The 18,136-nt window shown below is 37.5% G+C and overlaps 1 protein-coding gene across 2 annotated transcripts in view; it reads right to left on the minus strand.

The window, feature by feature from the left end:
• lamc3 (laminin, gamma 3) overlaps nucleotides 1-18,136 on the minus strand; it is a 161,336-nt gene that overhangs the window by 102,265 nt on the left and 40,935 nt on the right. For both annotated transcript variants that reach the window (XM_072674061.1, XM_072674054.1), the window contains 2 exons: nucleotides 3,582-3,712; nucleotides 935-1,101 (listed from right to left, as the gene is read on the minus strand). In XM_072674061.1, coding sequence (XP_072530162.1) covers nucleotides 935-1,101; nucleotides 3,582-3,712 — 298 coding nt within the window. The remainder of the gene's footprint in view (nucleotides 1-934; nucleotides 1,102-3,581; nucleotides 3,713-18,136) is intronic.

The following is an 18,136-nucleotide window of genomic DNA, read 5'->3' on the forward strand; positions in this document are numbered from 1 at the left end:
GCTTTTAATATTTCTACAAAATATATCTAGTATGAATTTCTAGTAATGACTTATGACCTATTTTAACCACTTAATCTGCAGCCTTTTTTAAATGCACATCTAAAAACTTACTCACTACTCACTCACAGGGTTTCTGTGCACAATGTCAGGGACAGTGGTGGCTCAGTGGTTAGAGCACTGGGCTATTGATAACAGGGTTGTAGGTTTAATACCTAGGCTTGAGAAGCTGCCACTGTTGGGCCTTTGAGCAAGAGGTTAAGGGCCCAGATAGAACCCTTACATTGGTATTCAACCTTTAAATTGTAAAAAAGTTAGAGATCTCTTTTTACCACAGTTTCTTAAGGAAATAAACATGGTTCGTGTGTGTTATTGCACAAGGAACCCTTTGTATATGTAAGTTCCATAGTTTTTCGAATGAGGAACTGAATAGTGGACCAACACACCTTATACCTTACTTGTATAAAGTTTTTTTATTGCTCATAAATTACACATTTGCCTTTCCAAACCTGGCTTATGAACCATCCAGAAGCAAACAAAATGGTTCTGCTGTGTCATTACAAAGCAGTGGGCGGCAAGCTACCAAATATGGATGCTCCCACTGGTCATCACGGCAATGAATTGATCAGCAAAACCTGCTTCTCACTAAGCCCTGTGTCTGTACGCTTGTTATCAACCCCCTAATGTATATTTTTCAAATATGCTGAGAGGGTTCTCAACATATCCCTCTATTTAAAGGTAGGTAAAAAATATAGCATCACTCAAAGAACCCTTTCCTGCTACTTTACATTTGTGGAGTGGACAGGCTCCTGACATTTGGTGTGGTTGCAAAGACACAGAATCTCAGCAAATTAAACAGAACAGACACATTTGGAATTGATGGTGATACGTACTGATGATACACCTGCAGTATTATATAAAAAACATCAGTACTCACTCACACACTGGTTGGCAGAGTCTGCAGTGGCGCGAGCCCACGGGCGGTCCTGGTAGAAAGGGCCACATCGCTGGCAGTCCATCCCAGCGGTGTGGTGCTGACACACACACGCCAAACGGCCGTCCACATTTGGCATGCACTCGCTGGCATGCCCGTTACACTTACATCTGTGTTTTTGAAGAGAGATAATGATCTGAGTGCAGTGTCAAAAACATTGGTGTTATTTTGGACAGGAAAAAACAACAGTACTCAGACTTAAAACACAAGTTAGAGGTATTAAAACTTTGTTGGCACTTGAGTATTTAAAGGGATACTCCAGCTGGAGCATCTGCCCATTGATCTATTGCGTTTGTTTTGAGTCAACAGGTTTTCAGTTCTTTCCTAAGTGCAGGGAAACAAGTCGGAATTGACTGTCCGTGCTAATCGACCGTGAGCTACAGATGCTGCAGACACAGATTTGGCTCAAACTAGGGAATGTTGCTATATGATTACAGGGAACAGAGGGCCATTAGGAAAGAGGTGTATGTACTCCCATAGTGTTAGCATGTGTTGGATGTTCTTTGATAGCAGTGCGCTTTGATAACTGAGGTGCCAAATAAATCAGCATAATCGCACACACATGTCCACCATCTTACTCCTCAACTCCCCATTTCCCACCACACACACATATAAACACACACACACACACACACACACAGCAATGTTTCGGCCCCCAACTTCCCACCACAGACAGCATTCTCTCTTTCTATCCAAATCCTGTTTACATTGCAAACACATTAACTCAAACAAGCTTTGCTCTTCCTGCAGAACGAACTGTAGGCTTTTGCCAGAAGGTAGTCGCTCTCCCTTTGGTATGTATGTCTGTGTGTGTGGGAGCAAGTTTAGCATAAACTCACATTTTTAATCCAACTGTCATGTTACTTAGGTTGTGTGTTGAGGTATTGGAAAAACAATCAATAAAAAGGCGCTGTGCTTTTTTATAAAAGCCCCTTACATTTTTAAGAATTAAAAGAATTAATAAGAATTAGTATGTATGTTGTATATGAACATTACTAAATTTTAAAATCCATAACATATCCAGTCTATGGGGACATTCAGTCACATACACTCTACGCAACCTAAAGCTGCGGAAAAAAAAAATATTTACATACTGCAGATCCATCAATTAAGTCTATATCAGCTTGGCCTGTTGCTGGATTTAGAAAGATTGTTGCTAAGAAGTGTTTTAGCCTGGAAACCTTTTTGAATGAGACACAGTACAATACCAATCAGCAAGTCAGAACAGAGATCCCTTACATACACTCATCAGGCACATTATTAGGAATACTACAGTAATACTATATACTAACTCCTTTTGCTCTCGAAACAGCCCCAATTCTTCATGGTATGGATGCCACAAGATGTTGGAAACATTCCTTTGAAATTCTGGTTCATTTTGAAGTCCCTGCAAACTGTCTTGGGGAACTTTCTACTTTCTACCACATCATAAAGGTGTTCTACTAGATTTAGACCCAGTGATTATGAAGGCCACTGAAAAGCCCTGAACTCATTTTTTATATTCACAGAACCAGTCTGAGAGGACGTCTATTTGGTGCATTTTCATGCTGGAAATAGCCGTTAGAAGATCGCTTAACTGTGGCCATGAAGGAATGCACATAGACACTTACAATATTCAAACAGGCTGTGGCATTCAAGTGATGATTGACTGGTATTAACATGCCTAGAATGTGCCAAGAAAACACCATTACACTACCTCCTCCAGCCTGGACTGTTGACATAAGGCAGGTTGGGTCAAGCGTAGTCAAATATGGTCTATGCTGTTGGTTCCAAATTCTGGCCATTCAGTGTGCCTCAGCAGAAATTAAGATATATCAAACCAGACTATGTTTTTCCCGTTTACAACTGTCCAGTTTTGATGAGCCTGTGCCCATGGCAGCCTCAGCTTTCTGTCCTTGGCTGAGACAAGTGGACTACGATGTGACCTTCTGCTGTTGTAGCCCATTGACCTCATGGTTTATCATAGCCTTTGTCAACTCAAAGCAGTCTGTCCATTCTCTGTTGATATCCCTCATGAACAAGGCATGTCCATCGACAAAACTGTCACTCACTGGAAGGTCTTTGGTGTGCTTTAGAACAACATTCTGAGTAAACTCTAGATACTGTTATGCTAAAAATCCCAGGAGATCAACCAGTTTGTGTGGCACTAATAATCATGCAATTTTTTCCCTATTCTGATGGAACAATATCTAAAGCATGCTATTTCTACATGACTGTATGCTCTGCACTGCTGTCACATGATTGATTGATTAGATAATTGCATGAACTAGTATGCGTCCAGGTATTCCTAATAAATTGCCTGATGAGTGCATAATCAGCCTTGAAGGCACATAAACACTTTAAGTGGATGTCTATGTGAAATCTGTCTAGGTAAGAAAAGTTTTAGCATTACCCTTATTATGTACAGATACTTGGGACATACTGTACATACAGTATCACCTCTCACCTTGGCACTTCATAAAAACCTGTGTATGTGTGTGTGGGTGTGTGTTTGTTTTACATTATATGTCAATTTTAATCTGATTTTATAGGTCATATGTCAACATCATCGCACATTGTGTGTGTGTGTTTGTGTGTAAGTGTGTGTCACCTGCCCCCCACAGAGAAGTCAGAGATGGCATAAAAGTAGGAGCGCAGCACTTTGGCATCCTTAAAAAACTCATCTCCAAACGTGTTGAGCCTGTTCAAAGAGATCAAAAGATCTGTGGCTGTCACCCACTCCTGCCGAGAGAGAGAGAGAGAGAGAGAGAGAGAGAGAGAGAGAGAGAGACAGTAAGTAAATACATAAAGAACATTTTTAGATTTAAAATTTTAAACATATTACTATTTTAGCATTTTGGCTCATTAAATATTACCAGATTGTAGGTCCACAATAGTATTATATTCTATGGTATTAAAACACTACAGTACTAATGCACAGGTATTTTAGTAATGTATATTAGGGGCACATTCAGTTCAACCTTTAATGTCTAAACTTACTGTTATCAGAGATACTGGAATTAGTGATTACATGGCAAAAATGTACAGGAGACATGAGATTCATTCATTCATTCATTCATTCATTCATTCATTTAGGGCATTACCTGCTGAAGATTCACCACAAGTAGATGCTTGAATATCTGTTGGTGCTATGCATCAATGACACTTATTACAACCTGTCCTTATTATTTCTACACTGCAAGATTTTATAATGAACTGACCTACAGAAATAGCCCACAAATACTTGACATACAATCTTGGTACAATAACGTGCATTGAAAGTAATGTTTTGAAAGTAAAATTTTGGAGGTGCAACTGGAAGTACAACAATCTCAATTGTAATGATAAGAAAAATTATATACTTATTGTATATCAGAATTTCAAACTGACTCAAACTTGTTTTTTCAACAGATATGAAGCTAATTCCTGCATGTTTAAGATGTGTACCCAGTGAAATGTAGTGTGTAGGCAGGAGATGGTTCAAATGTGTCACAGAAAATTGCTCAAATACAGTACACTGTGGCTTCAGAGATGGTAAAGCGGCATTATGGGAAATGAAATTATGGGACATAAATATAAATGTATGAAGGAGATACAGCAGAGCGCCCAGCTAATGGACTTTTTAGAATTAAGGAGAAAACTTAACAGTGGAACTGTTGAAATTCATTTATAGCTTCTCAGGGACTCTATTAAGTTGATGTCAAGGAGATTAATCTGGACAGGTAGATGGACTAACAGCAAGGAGTGAAAGAAGGCAGGGACAAAAGTGTGTGCAAGGGAGGGGGGATGTATGTGTCTCAGAATGTCCAATGATGTTGTTCTAACAAAGAGTTAGACCAAATTAGTGCAACATGACTTTTGTGGCAATGCATGCATAATTATCTGTGACAATGAGAAAGAGAGGTTTTTCTCCTCCCAAACTCTTGGGCCTCATTTGGATTGTCCTGATGACAGCTAATTAAATGCAGGCATAGAAATAGAAACTATTAAATATATGTTAATGCCTTTTAACACAATGCCATTATCTGTGTCTGTTAAGTTCTCATTATATCTGCAGGTCGATGTAGGGCAACAATCCTGTGTCATTGTTGCAGTTTTTTAGTGTTTGACATAATTTGAATCTGAGAGTTGTTATTTATATCGTGTTCAAATATCACGATGAATGGACCACTAGAAATGCTCCAAAATGACTAGTTATATCATATTTTTTAACTTAATTACCATTGAATTTTAAGAAGGTTTGCCATTTGCCTGTAAAACAGTCATTTCGGAGACACTGAAGGTTTTTTACCTTGACAGCAGATCTGCAAAGAAATCTTTTTTTATTTATTAATTTATTTGAGACCCCCAGTGGAGATCTACTATTTTAGTCAGTAAATATGTGAATAAAAGTGTATTGTTGTGAATTATTTTGCACAGTTTGTATAGAAACATTGTGTTATTTTAGAGCTCAGTAAGGTAATGTTTATGTCAGGATGCTGTAACATAAAACATTACATTGTTTTGTGAGGTTGCACCTAACTGAAAACTCGTCTGGCTATAAGCTTTTGCTTGACACTGTGGTGTATAATCATTATTTTTGTTATTGTTGTAGCCTTTACTAACTAGCAAGCTGGTAAAGTATTGAAGCTGTATCAGCAGTTTTAGCAACTGTAGACGTTTGCAACAGTAGTGTTTTTTTTTTTTTTAAGCTTTTCTGTCATTTTTTCAGGAAAATTCATCAAAGTTCTGCCCTCAGTTCAATCCCTCACCACTAAAAAAAACAGTGATTTAAATGAAAAAAAAAATATATATAAACATAAAAATGGGTTTGACATGCTACTAACTGCACTATGTAACTTTGGTAAAGAAAGCAGAACAATCCAACTCTCATGTAAAATCCTGCAGTTGACTGTACCTCATCAGTCCACATGCTTCTTTCACTTGTAGTGACTGTTCTGTATCTCTCGGCTTGTCCATAAATGCATGTGTAAAGCGTGTCCTTTTTTAAGGGTGGCTCAAACCACAAACTATACTTCCAGAATATAGGGGGAGCCCAAGAGCAATAAATCGATTCTCACATAATGCTGCTTTGACTTGAACTTTTGGGAAGGATTGTGTTGATGGCCCATACGATAGCGTCAAGGACTTTTTTGAAGTCTAAGTGGACAAGGGCATCCAAGAGTCAAGTACCTTGAATTTCACACGCAAGAGCTTAGCTAGAAGACCAGGCCATGAAAAAAAAATCTTTGTTTTCCTACTTGCATCCATTCATTTCACTCAGCTAGCATGTCCACAATTGAATAACTCTATGTGAAGCAATATTACTGACTGAGATCTAGCCCTAACAAGGCAGCACACTGGAATGGATGGAATGATTTTGATGAAATGACGACTTTGATAATTCCCAGTGTAAGATTATGTACACCAGAGAGGGAGAGAGGTGCTTCAAAAGGTTTTTTGAGCAATGCAATAGAAGAACCGCCATTGTACAATGTTTGTAATAGAGATGTGAGTATAAAGCAATTGGTAAAGAACATTTCATCAAGTGCTATGAACGACTAGTTACCCACCAACACAATTGCCTACAGGTAGTTTAAGGCTGTCAAGCTAGGGGTCCACAGCCTGAGGACTATGTGTTGCACGTACCCAACACAGAATTAAGGTGTACTAAATGGCCCGCCTTCTAAAAGGCTACAACAAGTAAATGTGAGCTGAGAAGTGTCCATCCATCTCAACAGAAGCTCTTAAAAGAACCCAAGCACTGACTCTGTGGCCGAACAGCTCAAGCACGTCAAGGTAGGTAGATAAATACAACACAAGAATGCAACAATTCCCAGCTGGTTCGGAGAGGGATTCAGAGGTTTCTCAGCACCAGTTCCTTGAGTACCACCAGGTCTCCTTCCTGCATGAGCTTTCAATTCAAACACTCAGAACTTTGTCTGAAGACATTCCGGTTCCTCCTTATAGAGATCTCACGAAGAGAAAGACCCCCCTGTGGCTGGAGTGTGTACTGTGGAAGTGTAGAAATGTCTAGCTGAATGCAGCCTACCGATTTCTAACAATGCTCACACATCTCTATTACAGAAATGGTTCTTTTGGGTGCCTTCTTCTCTGGCATCGCTCAACGAAACCTTTATTTTTCAGAGTGTTGCTGGTCTTTTAGCCTCTCTATTGTTCTCATGAAAGGGGTTTACACTCAGCTAGGCAACACTGAGGTGTGTATACTCTTACATTTGAGGCTTGGGAACAAGGAAGAGAAAGGGATAAAACATTGACGAGCTTTGCCAGCAACCTGGAAGAGCATCCAAACTTCTTTCCTCTGAGGGATGAGAACTTATGTCTATTCAAAATGATGTGTAAACAAGTGCAAGGAACACAAATAACCCTGTGAACTCTCTCTCTCTCTCTCTCTCTCTCTCTCTCTCTCTCTCTCTCTCTCTCTCTATGTGCACACCCTCTTCTTTCTCTGCATCAATCCTTTAATCTCCACAGAGCTCTCTCCCCCTCTCTCACTCTCTCTTTCGAACATTCTCTTTCTCTCACTGGCAATCCCCATAGCTATCTTTGCTCCCTCATTTCTCTCATTTTTTCACTCCCCCTTTGAATGTCCACTAACACTCTCTGACCACTTTTTACCCCCCCCCCCTCACACACACACACACACACACACACATTTCTATTGTTCACCTTACCTCCTCTCTCCATTTTACTACTCCTCCGCACATCAGGTAAAAACTCTTTTCCTTTTTTTGAGGAAAGTTTTGCTTTCTTGGCTAGTTAAGGCTTTGGCGGAAACTTCTGGATGACGGTGTGCCATGAATCACAAAGACAAACAACCCCAGAACAGCAGAGAGAGAGAGAGAGAGAGAGAGAGAGAGAGAGAGAGATAGATAGACTCTGCAGTGATGCTGACTTTGCAGTGTAGATTCATAGTTGCAAAGTTTGAGCAAAACTGATGGTACTTGGCTACTCCTACATACGGGCCTGCATTATATACATCATATTTACAGTGTGAGTTACTGTAGCCCCATTACCTGGGACACAATGATTAGTTCATTTTACTTCTCAGGTATTCATAGATTTACTCAGAAAACATATACATTCATATACATAGAACAGGTCTCTTTAAGACTGATGTGATGCACTTATCACAGTATCACACTCCAGGTTCATGACATAATGGGAGACAAAGGCACTGGGGTACTGTGAACACAGGCACAAGGCCCGAATCCTGAAGATCTGCCAATGTGCCAGTCCCAAACATTATAGCATGAATCTGAAGTGTATTACAGCGATTACACTACAGGTTCTGTCATTACTGTTTGTTGTTGATTTTAATATACAGAGGTCAACAACAAATATTTGTTTCTTCATCGTCCTTCCGCAAGGTAAAGTAGTAAAACAACACTATCAGACTGTGCCCTTCAGTCAGAATAGTTGAGTTTATGAACTCATAATTAATTTTTTGCTGTCTTTTACTAGTATTACTATAACATAGCTACTTGTCTTGTTAGCACTGACATTGGTGCTAGTTTATGTGTGTATATGGTGGAGTGAAGAGCTCCAGTCTTCATGCAATATTGATGTCAATGTCTCACAGTCTTTCACATTGCACAGTCAAAACTAACTGTGGTATGACAGTACATATATATTTTATTATTATTATTATTATTATTATTATTATTATTAATATTAATATTATTATTAACTTGCAGTTTAGTTCTTTAAAAGTGTTTGGGTTAATTTTAATATCTTGTTTGCTTAAAATTCTTTTTCCATGATCCATCTATTGATCTATCTATCTATATATAATAAATAGATATATGCAATTAATTATTCTAATATAGTTAGACAGGATTCAGGAGGAGCATGGTTTATTTAACCTCAGACAGTGAGTAAAGGGAATGGTATCACCAGAAAGATCTCAATTAGAAAGCAGCTGTTCCACTATTATGGAAATATTTCACAAGTAAAACAACTGCCAACATGGCTAAGTAAGGTCATATTAGCATGAGGCATAAAAAAGTCTCCATTAATCTTAAATGTCACCACAGGACCTACAAGCTCTTGGCACAGTTGATGTCAAAGTGCAGCATCCACTACCTGAAAGAGACTAATCAAGGTTAATTTTCAAGAGAGGTGTGCAAGAAGGAAACCCTTGCTGTCAAAAACACATCAGGGCAAGACACCTGCTCATTCATTGTTTCCTCTGAAATCAAGAGTTGCTGTAATGCTAAATCCTTAATTTTTGTTGTTTTTCACTTTTTGACATAATTGGAAATCTGGCATTTGCTCTTTACATTCAAAATTTAATTGACACAGACTTCCACTGCTACACACATTATCAAAGCTGTTAAATATTAAGAACTTACTTTTATGTGTAGCTAAACTTTGTTTTGTAATCATCCACTCTGTATTCCAATTATCCTTTGTACCTTAAATGAAGCAGCACATCATGCCCCTTCTAATTGTTTGATGCCTACCTACCGATCTAGCAACACTTCTGAAATCAAGAGTTATTTTTAAAAAAGAGTGTACCCTGGTTTTGCAGGAGGAACTGTCAACTGAAGGCTACTACATTTTTGAAGCATTACTGTTATAATTGATTGTATTTAGCAACAAGATCATTAGTGAGGTCAGGATGTTGGAGGACCTCTAATTCACCTTATCACTAACTCCCCAAGTCATCCCAGAGGTATTGTGTGGAGCACCTTTATTCCAGAAAACACAGTTCCACTGCTCCACAACTCAATGCTGGAGAGGCTTTAAACTCCCTCAGCCTATGCCTGGCATTAGGTAGAAACACTGTTTTAAATTTTTGTTGTTTTTTTCACTTTTTGGCATAATCTGAAATCTGATGTTTGTTCTTTGCATTCCAAATTTCATTGAAATGAGCTTCCATTGAAATTTTAAAAAGTCTTAAAGTTAATTAATTGTGATTGCTTTTGCTCATACACCCAAATAAGCCTTCAGGAAATTCTTTCAAAAATTAATTTTACTGCTTAGCTCATAACATCTGTATTTAGAACTAAAATTATACTGTAGTGTTCAATTTTGAAAATAAGTGTAATACACTGTAGGTGTATTAAAATGTATGATCGCTTTAATAAAAGATGAGTTAGTCTTTTCAATATTCTTTCAAAGTATTCATTTAAAAGAATGGCACACTCAAGTAAGCGAAATCCCCTGTAACATCACTTTCCCATTCCTAATGGAGTCAATGCAATAAAAGCACGCATGAATAGTTAATGCACCATGTATGTCACTGTAATGCATCCCAAAGGTATTTGATGGCATTCCATCTCTGCGGAAAACACAGTTCCATAGTTCTAGCCGACATTTGGCACTGGGCAAAGTGACTTGACATTTCACTCGCACAGCTGTCCCATTCTCTTAACATTTCTTTCATGAAAACACAAGTGTGGGTAACTTAATGTCTTTGTCAGAACATCATTGTGCATCTGAAATGAGCAGAGTTCACTAATTAGAAGGGGTGCCTGGATATTTTTGGACAAACAAGATTTCAGATTTCAGTAGAAACATCTACTTTGTACTTCCACTCACTGGTCAGATTAGAGGTCACAATATTAATGTACAGTTTAATCTATCTACTGTCTATCTACCACAATTCATCAGTCACCCTCTATCTCATTCATCACTGGCCGATTTCATTTGGAAGCTCTTAACTACAGTAGTGACACTGACATGGTAAAGGGATAGTAGTGTGTGTGTGTGCGTGTTTGTGTGGTTCTTGTATGAGTGCTGGGTTTTGTCTCTGCAAGAATGAGAGTGTGTTCCTAATTTGTAGGAATCCAGCCACACACATATTGTCATGTAAAAACCTTTTATATTCAATACAGCAACTTTACAGGAGAAGAAAAAATGCTAGTTCAATTTTAATGGAAGTCAGTGTAAAAAGATTTGGTCTCACTTTATATTAAGTGTCACTATTAACTGTGTCGCATTAATAATCTACGCAACAACAATGTATCTACTATTGATGTAGTCACTTTTACAATAGTGCAGTTACTACTGTTGTACTGTGTATTACCTTTTTGCAAGAACTATAAAAGGATAAGCAGCAGTTCATATAAATAGAATTACCCTCATTTTATTACACATGTAGGACTACTGAGATTGCTTGTGTTATTACATGAGTCAAACCTGAAGCGTGTTATATGTTAGCACATAATCTGTACAACTGTAATCCATCTGTAACAGTGAATACATCACCAGTAGTTGAAATTTCAAAGTAAAATAAATCTATGTTATAATAATATTTAAACTATGTGTGAATTCTCTGGTGCTCAGTAAAACTGCATTTAGGTCAAACCACTGATAGCCAGCTGCACTATTAAATTACCAGATCAATATGTCTGCTCTGGTACTCATGTGGATCCTTAGGCTAGTCAGCTCTGCCAGTATATTTACTAAGACCATAATATACAGATCAGACTGAATCAAGGAAAGAAGACAGTAGAGGTTTTATCAGTAAAGTATGTGAATGCAAAACTGAAATTGGAACATAAGGCTGAAACATCATAACAACCACCTAGCAACCATTTAGCAACAGTATAGCAACTGGCTTGGAATAGGAGGTTCTTTCTTTATTTAACTTATTAATAATTAATTTAAAATTATTATTAATTATACAAAATTGTTATTAATGTCCCAAACAAACTACTAATACTTGTTATGATGTGATCTTTCTACTAATGTAACTGTGCACACAACTGACATATTTCATCAAATTGAAAACTAAACTCTTCATCTAATTGGAACCATAGCAAAATATCTAATTATGTTTACTTACAAACACAAAGGCACTGAGTGAACAGAATTTTGAAACTTATTTCACCATGAGAAATAATCTGGAGAAATAACACTTCATATCACACTGCAAGTGTTAAAGGTCCTGTCTTCAAAGACAAAAACATTTGAACCTGTGCCCCAAGACTCTTTTGTAGGTCTTTGCATACATTGATGTGTCTTTTAGTATTCTGAGAATGTGAGGGCTGTTTTTGACACGATTAAACATGACAATATCATTATTATGCCATGATTATTAAAACACTCTCATTATTACTTTCATTTAACCAGAGTGGGTCTCTTGAGGTTCTGCCTTATTTGAGCTCAACTGCTGATAAACACCAAAGCCCATTTATGCCACTCGACTGCACATCTGCTGGTATAAGAGGAATGATGTATGGATGCGTTGCATTTTCCATAGAACATTACTTCTAGCTGTACATTATAGAATCCAGCTGTGTGGCCACATGGTAAATGGGATGTTACTTTTCGGTTGGTCAGTTTAGCAGACATTAGCTGCAACTTGTCTGTTCAACATAAGAATGCCAGTTTCACAGTTGTTTCAGTGTACTGTAGTTTGTCGATGTGATTCCATGTGCTCAGTAAAACAATAGGAAAACCATTAATGCAAAACACATTTACAATAGAAACCCATGGCCAAGCAACTGCCCACTGGCTTCTGTCTATCAAGTGTGTTTCTTGTGAACGTGCAGAGAAACTGTAGGGAGTCAGCCACATGCTATCAATGTGGAAGAAAGAGATCTGACTGAAAAATGCTGCCAGAATCAGCAGTAACACGACACCATGGAGGTTTCTGTGTAAAGGCCTGGCCGTCTGTGGTGTCTTGCAATGAGAAAGAGGTTGGGAAATTCAAAATGGCTTTCTCTAATGGAGACAAAATAACATTGTCATGTTTAATCGAGTCAGAAACGCCTTCTACATTCTCTGAATGTGTTACGTGATCCCAAACACAAGTAAAGTTTCTCAGGTATTTTTCCCTGGTTAGATGCTATCAAACCACATATGGCTATGACTTTAACACCCATACACAAACCCAAATAGAACTGCTTTTTTATATATAATTTAATATTAGTTGTTTTAGTTGTTGCTCTAATTATTGTTAATAATGTCTTAGCTTAATTAATGTTTTGTTGGTTTATTGTTTTTTTTTCCTTATTGTTGAAGGTGAGGATGTGAAGATACCACTCAATATAAACTGGAACTTGATTTAAAATGAACATGTTGATGATTATGATTTTCTGAACTTTACATACTGACAAAGCAAGACATATAACTTGTACCATAGCCTTTGTATGTACTGTATTTTGTTTATATTCAATATGTTAAATTAAGCAAATTAAAAGTAGCTGTCTAGTACATTTGCATAGATGTGTTATAGAGGATTTGTAACTTACTTTCCAATAGAGAAAATACAAAATCAAAAAGGAGCACATTGACTAACTCATGCAAACAACCACTATCACACTATAACTGTCATATAATGCTAGAGTAAAAGAAATAGATAAATTGACACAAAACAAATTTTAATGGATTTTGGAATTTCTGAACCGTGTTAAGAATAGATGTGGCCCATCTATCTGACCTGAAGAGAAAATGAGGAGAGGGACATTATATCTTTCCTTTGGGAGGGGTGTCTTCCCAAAGCTACTCTGTAAAGAGTATGCGGCCTACACTAAGCTTGAGACAACTTATTTAACTGAGCATTAAGCTCTTATTTACTGCATGCCGGTGTGTTCATTTAACTGCTTTTTCTTCAAGGTCCACCTTACGCTCCCAAAACCATTTTTCCCCATCAGAATTAAATAGGATATTTCTGTTACTGCTTCTTTAAAATGGATATATAGTAAACAATCATTGTTCTCATTGTCTGTCCTGTATTGTGTCTGTATTCAAACCAACATAAAAACTTGGGAACTACAGTCTGAATGGGAGGATATTTGCAAAATAATTGGTTCTTGTGACATTGAAGAAATAATGAATTAAAAATGGGCTGCTTTACAGCTTAGTCTCCATGTTTGACTGTATGGGATAGGAAAGGTACATTTTGACACCTCTGCAATATTTAATTCCAGCTGTATTTAAATAAAGTAAGGGACTATGTATATACAGAGTATTGTAAAAAGGTTTTAAGCACCTTTGAAATTTTGATTTTAAAAGCTGCCAATAAGAGTTTATTTGCTTAGTAAAACACTGATATTAGAGTTTAAAAAATAACACAAATATAAAAAGAAGTGGTGCTCATTAAAACATCACCAAAGCTTTCATGGGAGTCTGGTATTATTTACAGTTCTCAACACCTGGTTTGCTAAATCAGGGCTTAATGATGTTAAATCAGGTGAGCTAGTGATGGAATTAAACACATCCTTGCGCTGGTGACTGCTTTCTTCAAAATGAGAAACTTGTTATTTTTCTTACTGTATTAATGTTTACTTACTTCTGTTCTAATGTGATCTGGTGATTGATTTTTACAAGCAAAAACTCTCTTATTTCTGAGATAAATGAAAACAGCAGATTTAATTTAAAGCAGACCTTAACACTGTGTGGGTGTTTAAAGTTATCAAAATGCCAATATGATAAAGGAGAGCTCATATCAGCTAAACCATATATAAGTTATATGACCATATATACCATACATCTTATATAACTTCATATACTTCATTAGTTATTCATAAATCATATAGAATTGGCTCTAATGTTAATTAACATTAACATTGCAAGGAAGTAGTGCTAAAGTGTGAATTTATGAATGAACCACCCTATCATTCCACTGTCATTTACAGCGACATATCACAGGTTATAATGAGAATCCCTTATTCTTTATTTCTTTCCGCTGCCATTTTGCCCTGATCCGGGTCAGGTAAACAGCATCTAATTGTCTGAACCAATTGCTCTTTGAAATATTATTTACTTAGCAGTACGGAAGCAATCTTTGAAAGGTTAATTATTAGGCCGCTTATTGGCTTATAGTGCAAACGGCAGCAAAAGCTTAATTAGCACTCATTTTTTCCCCACTCATTGGGTTGATGGGTTCATTAAAGCCGCTGACTAGGAAGAAACAGCGTTTTATGGCAAACTGTATGTTGCTTTTCATCTGGAGACGATACAGATGAGGGGGTAATGCAATAGGCAGTTAATGCAAATGCATATCTCAGTAAGGGTACTGTACAGATATAGGCCTTCTGTTCGCTTCCAAATATTTCCCACTTACAATTATGATTGCCACTACCAATTAAGAGTGGAGTTAGCAACTGAAATTGACTTTTTGTTAAGCCAAACAATACAAATGAACTTGAGCAATATGATGAAAAGAGCAATAACACACCACATTTTTGGAGAATAATAATCTATGAATAATCTAAAATCAATGATGATGAAATGATCACTATTTCAATACGCTGCAGCCTTCTTTAACTTAAGTTACAGCACATGCACATCCACAGTGGCCACAAAGGTATCGCATCATATTCCTTTATGCTTTCTTTATAAAACCACTATTTAAAAAAAATATATCAATGATTGATTTATTCAAAGATTTTTTTTCTCCTGTAAAGTTGCCATTTTGAAGATACAGTAAGGTTTTTGCCTGACAGTGACAATATACATAATGTCTATGTGTGTGCATAGGTACATGCATGGGTGTGTTGTCAATGTCAGACCAAACCTCTTGGTAACTTGGTAACTGTGGGGAGCCATTAAAAAATGAGAAAAAGAGATGCCACATAGCCTTGCCTAGCCTGACCTAGCCTAACTTAGTCTGCCCTAGCCTAGCCTAGCCTTGCTTATAACACTGTAACAATAACTTTTTGTAATTATTTTTGACCAGATACTGTTGCTGTCCATTTCGTGTCTTGACATTGTCCAATCAGCACAGTAAGTGTTTGGCTATGAATCTAGCACCCAGCTTGCACCCATTCATTTCATTGGATTGCCTATGAGGCTCAGATACATGCGGCCACGCTTCCTCAGATCAGTCCTTCTCCGAGTGGTGTTTCACCTGGTTTACGTAGTATTAGTTCTTAGCCTTTTTATCTACACTTCCACATTCTCACAAAGTAGTCATTGCATTTAGCTTGGTAAGACTTTCACTAATGGACTGTGTTTATTTGCGTTTTGGGAAGAGCGTAAATATGATGAGTCAAGACTGTGATGTAATAGTCTTAAAGTTTTTGAATTGGCCCATTTTACAGCTCTGTACTTTTAAAGGAGGGCTCAGCAGTGTTTGAGGTTTACAGGATGTCACTTTCACATACGGAACTCCCATTATTTGTCTATAACGACATATTTGACTATTATTTGACAATTCTAGGGCCCCTTTAATTCCACCTTTGGCCAATGGAGTGGTGGCATAACGTTTTGGCACCTTACGCCAAATGATTCACTTAACTGAGATTCTCCTTTGGATTCGGGCCTATGAGAAAAACAAACGTCATCCGCTCCTTACTCCTCCATGCACTGCTATCATCTTTGATTTTTGGTTCAACTCCATTGAGTCCCTGCAGTCCTTTTTTGCTGTTTGCCATTCATCTTCCCCCCAGCCAATAATGTTTATCTTGCTGACTGCATGGCTGGGTGTAGGTATGCTAATGTATGCATGTTTTTCCTCGATTCATCATTACAAAATAAATTGGCTGGAATAACAAACACTCACCTTGTAACCGGGTGCTTAGATGTTTCCGCAGAAGTAATGGATTACTTCAAAGGGGCCCTGTTTTCGAGTTTGTACGACATTATAATAGTTTTTTTTCTCTCACTGCAAAAAAAGAAAAAAAAAAATCCACACAGAAGATGAAAGCTGCTCCGTGAATTCAAATTTAATTTGTTCAGTCATCCATTAAAATGCTGCGCGTGCTCTCTCTCCTCCTCTCCTGCTCTCTCTCTCACTCTCGAGTTCTCTCACTCTCTGGGTGAGGCTGGAGAGCTGGGTGTTAAATTGGAATGCCAGCGTTGAATTCGAATGAGAATGGGAGACATACAAAAGAAGCGAGGGCACTGTGAACTTAGGCAATCAAATTAAAAAAGTTATTAAGTTTGGAATAGGGGACAAGTCTGTTCCTTAATTCAGTAGATTTGCCCAAGATTGGGGGCCAAGAAGAGTTGTGGGGGAAGGGGTGGGGGCTGAATTCATACTCAATGAATAATATAGATTAAAAAAGTTTGTATAATAAGACAATGGACAGCCAAAATGTGCTAACAGAGATCTAGTCAACACACACACACACACACACACACACACACACACACACACACACACACATACAGTCATATCAGAATATTGTGACCACCCCTGCTTTGGACTATACACAGCCCATTACATCAGCTCCCCACAGTTACCAAGTTACCAAGAGGTTTGGTCTGACATTGACAACACACCCATGCATGTACCTATGCACACACATAGACATTATGTATATTGTCACTGTCAGGCAAAAACCTTACTGTATCAACTTTACAGGAGAAGAAAAAAAATAAAATCTTTGAATAAATCAGTCATTGATATATTTTTTTAAATAAAGAAAGCATAAAGGAATATATTGCGATACCTTTATGGCCACTGTGGATGTGCATGTGCTGTAACTTGAGTTAAAGAAGGCTGCAGCGTATTGAAATACGCTGGGCGAGGCTATGTGGCATCTCTTTTTTCCCAAGAGCCACCATAAAAGGAAAATATGTGTGTTTCATTTTAAGGCAAATAACAGGGGTGTAAACAGGCTTTTAAAAACGCATATGAGCATTTTTGCCCCAACTAAAATCATATACTTATTATATTATACATCAAAGAAGAAAAGAAATCCTTCCATGGCACCTTTAAATGCACCATGGCATGGACAACCAAAAATACAGTATGTACACATGGTAAATGTGTCTATACTGTCCATGTATGCAATCTCAACTTTAAAAACAGTTGATTTTGCTTTCATGATAGTTGTTCTTGCAAAGCCTGCACATAGAGTTATGCTAGGCCTCCACTGGGAGCATATCATGGAAAGACTTTACATGAAAACTTACACCATACACTTCCTTACAGTCTGTATTCAGCCTAGGTGGCAAAACAGCACTAAAACTGTTCATGTAGACATGGAGAAAATGATTGAAAAAGATATCACTTTCTGTACATTTTAGCCTGGGCTGCTTTTTGGCTCAGAAACAATACAGAGCAGCCAATCAGAGCAGGAGTAATTTACATATATTAGTCTTAAAGGTGTGGCTTGTGTATAACTAAAGAGTACTTAACTGTTTTTGGTCAGTAAAATAGCAAATATGATCAGTAGCCTTTGGAGAAGAACATAATATTAAGCAAGAAAATTAAGAATCTTTCCTTGAATATTTTCTCATGCAAAAAGTAATAACTGCCAC

The sequence above is a fragment of the Salminus brasiliensis genome, chromosome 1 (assembly GCF_030463535.1).
Source record: "Salminus brasiliensis chromosome 1, fSalBra1.hap2, whole genome shotgun sequence".
Lineage (NCBI taxonomy): Eukaryota > Metazoa > Chordata > Actinopteri > Characiformes > Bryconidae > Salminus > Salminus brasiliensis.